This window comes from Daphnia magna, linkage group LG10, assembly GCF_020631705.1.
Source record: "Daphnia magna isolate NIES linkage group LG10, ASM2063170v1.1, whole genome shotgun sequence".
In the NCBI taxonomy this organism is placed as follows: Eukaryota; Metazoa; Arthropoda; class Branchiopoda; order Diplostraca; family Daphniidae; genus Daphnia; species Daphnia magna.
In genome coordinates this window covers 3,823,540-3,832,551 of record NC_059191.1, presented here as the reverse complement: position 1 = coordinate 3,832,551, position 9,012 = coordinate 3,823,540, and the positions used below count along the sequence as shown (strand labels likewise).

Sequence of the window (9,012 nt, the reverse complement as noted above, 5' to 3'; positions counted from 1 at the left end):
CGTTATGCCTACCCTCTAGCGCCTCTAGCTGATTCATAATCGGATTCGTTTCAGTTAACCGATTTTTGACAAAGCAGCGCGTTGTTCAAATCAGTGAGCGGACCCGTTTCCGTTCACAGATCCGTTTCAGTTTATTATCAACTTGTTTTTATAATAAGAAGCGCTAAATAATAAAAACGCTAAATAATTCCCGCCATCGTGCTCGACGGCGATTGGTTGATTAATTTTTACATATTCGGGAAACAAAACCTTATTTCTAACATTTCCGTGGGCATCAGCGTAATCTTTGTGATCTGAGAATCACGAAAATGGTATACTATTTAATTGATTTTATCAAAGATAAGTAATCGAACAGTTAGCTTAAAGTTTGGGTGTGTAAGCTCAGCCCCCTCCTCTTTAAGTCTGAAAATGGAATAATAATAATCTGAAAAAGAATAAAGCGGTAGGCTGCATAGCATTAGGCCTGTGCGCGTGAAAAAGCGTTCGCGTGAAAAAGCGTTCGCGTGAAAAAGCGTTCGCGTGAATCATACGGGCATAGACAGAAAAGTGATTGTTTTTCAATTCATATTCGGATTCAGCGTACAAAGTTGAATACAGACTATAAATTTTAATATTATCGAAGGTAGTTTGTATAGTATAATATGCGTTTGCGTGATAAAGTGTTTGGCGTGAATTACACGTACATGCCTTTATAACGGATTGTTTTTTAATTCAGATATAAATTCAGCGTAAAAAGTTAAATAAATGCTATTAATTTTAATGTTATCGAAGGTAATTTGCATTGAGTAATATGCGCCAGCGTGAAAAAGCGTTCGGCGTGAATTACACGGATATAGATAGAAAAGTGATTGTTTTTGAAATCATATTTGAATTCAGCGTAAAAGTTGAATAAATGCTATTAATTTTATTGTTATCGAAGGTAGTTAGCATTGAGTAATATGCGCCAGCGTGAAAAAGCGTTCGGGCGTGAATTACACGGATATAGATAGAAAAGTGATTGTTTTTGAATTCATTTTTGAATTCAGCGTAAAAAAGTTGAATATTCAGCATTAATTTCATTGTTTTTGGTGTTAGCGGGGGAGTTATTCGTTTTTGACAAAATTTTTCATAGAAACCAAACGACCCAATTCTCTTTCCTTATCTAGGCGACTTTTTTCGAGATTTTTTTCGTCACAAACGGCAAACTCCCGCCAAATTTATGAAACCATTAGATGTACTCAATTTTTTACACTGAATCCGAATCTGAATTCAAAAACAATCACTTTTCTATCTATATCCGTGTAATTCACGCCCGAACGCTTTTTCACGCTGGCGCATATTACTCAATGCTAACTACCTTCGATAACAATAAAATTAATAGCATTTATTCAACTTTTTACGCTGAATTCAAATATGATTTCAAAAACAATCACTTTTCTATCTATATCCGTGTAATTCACGCCGAACGCTTTTTCACGCTGGCGCATATTACTCAATGCAAATTACCTTCGATAACATTAAAATTAATAGCATTTATTTAACTTTTTACGCTGAATTTATATCTGAATTAAAAAACAATCCGTTATAAAGGCATGTACGTGTAATTCACGCCAAACACTTTATCACGCAAACGCATATTATACTATACAAACTACCTTCGATAATATTAAAATTTATAGTCTGTATTCAACTTTGTACGCTGAATCCGAATATGAATTGAAAAACAATCACTTTTCTGTCTATGCCCGTATGATTCACGCGAACGCTTTTTCACGCGAACGCTTTTTCACGCGAACGCTTTTTCACGCGCACAGGCCTAATGCTATGCAGCCTACCGCTTTATTCTTTTTCAGATTATTATTATTCCATTTTCAGACTTAAAGAGGAGGGGGGCTGAGCTTACACACCCAAACTTTAAGCTAACTGTTCGATTACTTATCTTTGATAAAATCAATTAAATAGTATACCATTTTCGTGATTCTCAGATCACAAAGATTACGCTGATGCCCACGGAAATGTTAGAAATAAGGTTTTGTTTCCCGAATATGTAAAAATTAATCAACCAATCGCCGTCGAGCACGATGGCGGGAATTATTTAGCGTTTTTATTATTTAGCGCTTCTTATTATAAAAACAAGTTGATAATAAACTGAAACGGATCTGTGAACGGAAACGGGTCCGCTCACTGATTTGAACAACGCGCTGCTTTGTCAAAAATCGGTTAACTGAAACGAATCCGATTATGAATCAGCTAGAGGCGCTAGAGGGTAGGCATAACGTTATTGCCTTCATGCGACTCTAGCGTTAGAGAACGGAAACCAATCCGTTCTACGGCCCTCAAAAAATCCGTTTTTTAACGACACGGAATCGGATCAGTATCAGTTCACTGGTGAAGACTGTGTTGACGACATGGGGGGAATCGTCTGTCGTTGCAAGGCCTACTTAATGCTTAAGGCCTGTAAACTCAAATACCTCCTATGGCGGGTAGGCGTTCCCTAGTAAGAGCCAATCAGACAAAAAAACAAGGGCTACGACGACACCATCTGGCGCTCGCAATTATAGCCTCGTTGAAAAATACCCCCCAAAAATTTCAACTTGTTATAGTTACATAAACACATGAATAAAGATAAAACAAAAGGAAATCAAATTTTTGAAATAAAAAGTGTGCTAGTTTGACAGCAATATGGCAATTGAGTTGTTAAAAAGAAAAAAGTTGTATCATGGTCTAACATTAGAGGTCCCAGAACTGTCGTCTGCTAGGTGTTTCGTCTGCTATTTCCACGGACAAATTTTGGGGCACTCGCTAGGGGCGCTGACTACCCGGATCAGTCATAACATTCCCTCCATAACGTTGTCAACAATGGGGAAAGTAGTCGCTTATGACTGTTTTTCGCGCTGTTTTCTTCTGTATTAAAAATAAAAACAATTTACTATACAAATAAAGAAAACCTGAATCAATTCCTCTTTGTATTATAAACCTTAATATACATTAATAGACATTAATTAACCATATTAGACAGTTTGCGCAGCTTATGCTGCTCTTCTTTTGATTTTTGGCTAACCTCATTTTTTAACCGTTTCGCTTCCATGTGATATCGGATTTCTATGTATTCAAACATTAAAAATGGGACCATTTCCGTGCGATGTTTGTCGCAACAAATATTTGGCAATCTTAAATAATAATATCCGTGCATTAAAAAGAAAGGGGATTTGCCGGTCGTTTCCTGTCTTCTCGTGTTGTAAGCGAACCGTACAAAAGGCAGTGTGGCATCCCAATCTTTGTGATCCTTGCTCACGTACATGGCCAACATGTCCGCCAAGTGTGGTTTAGTCGCTCTACTAGTCCGTTTGCTTATGGGTGGTAGGCTGTGGTGGTCTTGGTGATTGGTCTCCATGGCTACAAGTACTCGTTGCATCATGGTCGCGACGAAACATTTTCCTTGGTCTGTCGTCAGCTTCCTGGGGGCTCCGTGTCGTAGCAGAATCTCCTTCACGAAGAACTCTGCAACTTGTTCTGCTCCTGCGACCGGCAGGGTTACCGCTTCCGCCCACTTGGTGACGTAGTCAACCGCGTCAATAATGTAGCGATTGCCTAGCGATGAGGTGGGGAAGGGGCCAAGGATATCCATTCCTACGCGATCCCATGGTTTTTCTACTTGTGTCAGCTCTAGGAACCCGGGTGGTTTCCTGTATTTCCCTTTCTTCCGTGACTGACAGTCTGGGCAGGCCTTAATGTAGTTTTCTATATCTCAGGTAATCCCGTGCCAGTAGTAGCGTTGTGTGACTCTGTCGTGGGTGCGTGTCTCTCCGAGGTGTCCGGATGTGACGTCGTCGTGGCAGGCTTGTAGGATTGTGGTCTTCAGGTCTTTTGGTATGCAGAGCCGCAGTTCGACGTCCGCCTCCTCTTCTCCCGTTCTTCGCATACGATACAGAAGGCCATTCTCGATCGTATAGTTGACCGTTTCCTTCCCGTTTTCTGCGTTTCTAAACACGTATGCCCATTCAGCTTGCTGGCCTCTGGTCAGTTCTTCTCGGTTGTCTTGCGTCATTACGCCGACCTTGTTGACGTGTCCCACCCACGTGTTGTCGAGGGTCACGTCGTCTTCGCTCACGGGGTAGCGGGATAGGGCATCCGCGTCCTGGTGTAGCTTGCCGTCTTTGTGAGCTATTACGTACTTGTACTCGGAGATTGTCATGGCCCATCTAGCTAACCTGCCTGCAAGTTCCGTTTTTGATTGGAGCCAGCATAGTGCGTGGTGGTCTGTGACAATTCTTATTGGGGATCCGAAGATGAACTGTCGAAATTTCTTGATCGCCCAAATGATAGTCAGGCATTCTTTTTCTGTTATGGAGTAGTTCTGCTCACTGCGTGACATCAAACGGCTTGCGAATACCAGGGGTCTCTCCGCATTATCCTGTTTTTGGAGTAGGACTGCTCCGACACCCGACGCCGTAGCCACAGGCGTCTGGGTGTATTTCGAATTCGGCCGTCGGATCCGGGTATGCTAGTGTGGCTGAGTCTGCTAGCATCTGTTTCAGCTTGTCGAAACGCTCCTGGTGTGTTGGCGTCCAGATGAACAGCGACTTTTCTCTGGTTAAGTCAAACAGGGGTTTCGCTGCCTCGGTGAATCCCGGTATGTGTCTCCTGTAGTATGAACATAGTCCGAGAAAGCTTTTGATGAACTTGACTTTTTCCGCTCGGCTTGCTGTGGTTGGTGGTGTGGGAAAGTTTTGCACGGCTCTCACTTTCCCGGGATCAGGGCTGATTCCGTCGGCATTGATCTTGTGACCCAGTGCTATGATTGCTGATTCCCCGAAACGACATTTCACGAGTTTGAGTTTCAGATTTGCTTTGCATAGTGCGGCGAGGACTAGTCTGAGTCGTCGAATGTGTTCTTTTGTGTCTCTTGCGTATACGATGATGTCGTCAAGGTATACGAGGCACGAGGTCCATCGCAGCCCTCCTGGTACCATGTCCATGGTCCGCTGGAATGTGCTTTGGGCTGTGCAGAGACCGAACGACATGACGAGGAAACGGTAGGATCTATCTGCGGTGGTGAAGGCTGTCTTTTCTTTGTCCTCTTTCTTCATGGGTATTTGCCAGTACCCGCTTTCTAAGTCCATTACTGAGAATATTTTGGCTCCATGTAGCCTAGTCAACCTAGGCCTAGGTCTATGCTGGGCATGGGGTATACGCTAAATATTGTAACATTGTTCAATGGGCGGAAGTCAATGCAAAATCTCTAGTTTCCATCCTTTTTTTGAATCAATAGTGTCCTCGCGCTCCATGGCCCGGTAGCTTCTTCAATCAAGCCTTTCTTCAGCATGTCCAGTGTCAGTTCTCTGTAAATAGCTTGTTCCTTCCACGACGCCGGGCGTTGGGTCTGGTAGATGGGTCGGCGTTGGGTGTTAGCTGGATTTCGTGCTCTGCGACGTTGCAACGTCCTAGTGGCTCACCTTCCTTCGTGAAACAGTCGGTGTTGTCTCGTAGTGTGTCCTCGAACTCCTTCCTATCCTCTGCCGGAAGCTCCTGGTTTATGCTGGGTGTGAAGTCAAGGATATTTGTGGTGCCTTTTTCCAGCTCGGTGTTAAATGTTCTGGGTCCGTTGGCTCTGCCTGTGGCATCTATTTCTGTGCCTATTCCTGCCACTTCGGTTCTGTGTCCTAGTACCATTTTCTTGTGGATGTAAACTGATCTGTTTTCCAGGTTTGTCATCATGACCCATACCGTTGTTCAGTCGCCAGGCATGAGGGCTCTTCCTGGTGTCGGTCCTGATGTGCGGTTGGTTGCTGGTTCTATCATCCAGGGGCGGCCGTCCAATGTTGGTTTTGTCGCTTCAGTTTGTTCTATCTCCACGGCCGCCATGGATCTTGCTGGGATTCTTGCCCCACTTTTTGCTACTATCTTTGTGGCCGGTGTTGGTGTTTGGTCTTCGATTGCCATCCGTACTGGTAGATCGCCGAATCGCATCTTTGTTTTCCCCTTGCCGTATTCGATCTCCAGTTTTTTAAAACGTCTCAGCACGTCGTTGCCTAAGAGTAGGTTGATCCCTCGCATCTCCAGTACTAGCACCTTCGCTTGGACTGTTGTCGTTCCAATGGTTATTGTCAGCTCCAATCTTCCTAAGGGGGGTGTCCGCTGTCCGTTTACCATTACGATTTGTGGCGCCTCCCAGGTCTTGAGTTCTAGGGTTATTTCTGCTGTTAGTTTGGGGGATATGATCGATACCGCTGCTCCTGTATCGATTACCGCTTCGGTCTTTTTTTCCGTGTCGTTTGTTCCAATTGTCACTTCTTCGGTCAACAGTTGTCCCACGTCGATATATAGCAGGGGTATCTCCTTGTCATCTTCTTCGTCCGATGTGCTGATCATTGCGACGGTCGTGTTGTTACGTCTGTCGTCGTCTTCTTTCTTTTTTGGACAGTATCTCCTAATGTGCCCCTCGGCTTTGCAGTAGAAACAGATCGGCCGTCCATCTGCTGTCCTTTGTGAGGGTGTTGCTTCATTCTGGCTTTGTGTTGTTCCGTTGTCTGCTCGGCTCCTCTCCTTCCTTCCCCCGTGTTTCTTCATAGCGACTATTTCTCCTTGTAGTTGTTGCAGGACTTCTAGAAGTTGCTTGAGTGAGGGTTCCTCGTTATCCCTGCTGGTTGCTGCTGCGACTCTTGTTTCCTCTTCTCTCTCCCTTTCTTCTGCTAGCATGTGGACGGCCCATCCTTTGTTGCATGCTAGTTCGGCTGCTTCGGTGTGTCTCCTTACCGCTGTTAGGAAGTCGATGCAAGTTTTGGGTTGTAGGACCCAGATTTTCTCCACCAATGTAGGTTTTAGTCCTTCGTAGAGGTGGTGTAGTTTTGCTTCTTCGGATATGTTAGGGTCCATCAATCGGCATAAGTTTATTATCTCGTAGTAGTATTCTGCGGCGGGTTCGTTTATGCCTTGTTTGTGGTTCCGAAGTTTCCTTTCTTGATATCCGGCATAGCTATCTTGAAGGAATTCTTTTATGAAGATGGAACGCATTCCGCTTATCGCCGGTGTCCCGGCCTGTTGTTGGGTGGCTGCTACTGCCGCAGTGTCTCCCCACCCGTTGGGTGGTGTCAGGCATTGAAACCACTGTCTTGCTGGTCCTTCGAGGTAAATGCCGAAGTTTGCTCGTTTGTCTGCGTCGGTCCACTGGTTGTAGTCTGCTAGTACCTCGTATCGATCCATCCAGTCGGCGGCGTCTTCTCCTCCTTTGCCCGAGAAGACAGGGGGTGCCTTGAACTTGAGAAGTCCGGCGGCCATGTTTGTCGTCGGGGGTTCGGGGTTCGAACTGTTGATAGGGTCGGGTGTCGTGTGTGTTGAGTGGGGTGTTGGGGTGGCGGTCTTCCTGTTGTTGGTGTGTTCGCTGGGGTCGGGTTATTTTCCGGCTGCGTTGGTGTCAGAGTTCAGTTTCCTGTTGCTGTTCTGGTGGTGGGTGTTGTATAGTTGAAGCTTGTGAGTAGGCCAAATGTACCCTCAGCGCCGTCTGATTCCTCGTCGGACTCGGACGAAAGCTGTCTGTAGCTTAGGTCGGTGTCGCCTGTCGCTGGTAGGTATTCGGCCCTCCTTTCGTTCCAGAGTCTTCGTGGTGTATATAGCTCGTCTTCGTCTCTTTCGTCTTCCGGTTGAAACTCCGCGTTCTGTACTGGGGAAAAAAGATCTTGATCTGCGAATACTTCGTTTTCTTGGGATGCTGTTGGGCTATGGCGTAGGGTTTCTTCTTGCGGTTGTCCTGTGAGGTCCGAGGTGTCCCACGTCAACGATGGTCGGGATCCTTGGCTTGAGCGGTCTCCTTCTTCGTCTGCGGGCCTTCTCGGTGTTGGTTGTCTGGTGGATGTCTGTGGTGACTCCCACGTACGTTCTAGTTGGCTCTGATCTGCGAATCCACTGTCTCGTCCTTGGTGGTCTTCGACTTTGCTGCTGTGCCTCTGTGCTGCTCTTGCGTCGGTTTCTGCGCTCACTGCTGCTCCTTGGCTGTTGGGTGGCTGTCTCTTGCCAGCCTGGTTGTTGAAACCGCACTTGCGCCTAGGGCTGTTTCCGGCTGTGGTTCTAAAGTCTACCTCTTCTTCTTCTTCGCCTCTGTTCGTTATCTTGTTTCTTCTTGTCACCAGTGGTAACGGTGGTGATGCTGCGATACCTTGTACTCGCTTGCTGCTCCTGTTCTCCTGTCCACTCATTCACTTCCCTCTTATTCTCACTTTCTTTCGCTGGGTTCCTTCTATTTAGTCAGGAAGTTGCGTCCGTAACCTTATATCTCAGCAATTTAAGGTGCGAGACCGGCTGAGTTTCTCGCAAAGGTCTCTAAACGCAACGCGCCTCTTCCTGACCAATTAGACAAGCTCGGGATGTTATTCAGATAGAAGTTTGTTTTGGCTTACCGTTTGAATCTCCACCATGTAACGAGGGTGTGAGAGTAGACTGTGTATTTGCAGAAAGGAATTACAGAGACTGCCTCGAGTGGTTCGATTTGGATTCTCTTTTTTCCCTCTCGGCGGAACTACCCGATACTTTAATGTATTGCCCTTTGTTCGAGCTCTAGTCTACAGGACGCTGTTGCTTCCGTTACGTGTTATTCTACACGGCTGAAGGCTATTGATCTAGCCGTTACAAAATTGTAACACTGGACTTTAAAACACTTGTATTTACTTGACACAGAAAAGAGAATACACGGAATAAGAAATGAAAAGGTTACACTTTACCGAACGTCTACACGTCTAGTGGAAGAAGAGACATCATGAGAGAGAAAATAGTGGGTTTTATACTAGCCTTGAAAATACGACCTTTCCCGAAGGTAACCCTACTCTAATGTACTTTCTTATTCTATTCTGGAATTTCTACTTATTAAAGAGTAATGCCCGATGGCATCAAAACAAGATTTAATATTCGTAACTACAGCGTCGACTGTAGCGTCTCTAAGAAGAGATAAGTACATCTGCTATTGCCCCCCGCGACAATATATAAGTTTTATTATCATGTTAATGAAAAATTTTCTTCTTGTTCTTGTAGTTAATTGAATAA

At 45.0% G+C, this 9,012-nt stretch overlaps 1 protein-coding gene across 1 annotated transcript; it reads right to left on the bottom strand.

Moving 5' to 3' along the window:
* Positions 1 to 5,712: 5,712 nt before the first annotated feature.
* LOC123476958 lies at positions 5,713 to 7,182 on the bottom strand. The gene has a single exon (XM_045180034.1). It carries the CDS (start codon positions 7,180 to 7,182, stop codon positions 5,713 to 5,715), a length of 1,470 nt encoding a protein of 489 aa, XP_045035969.1.
* Positions 7,183 to 9,012: the final 1,830 nt, after the last annotated feature.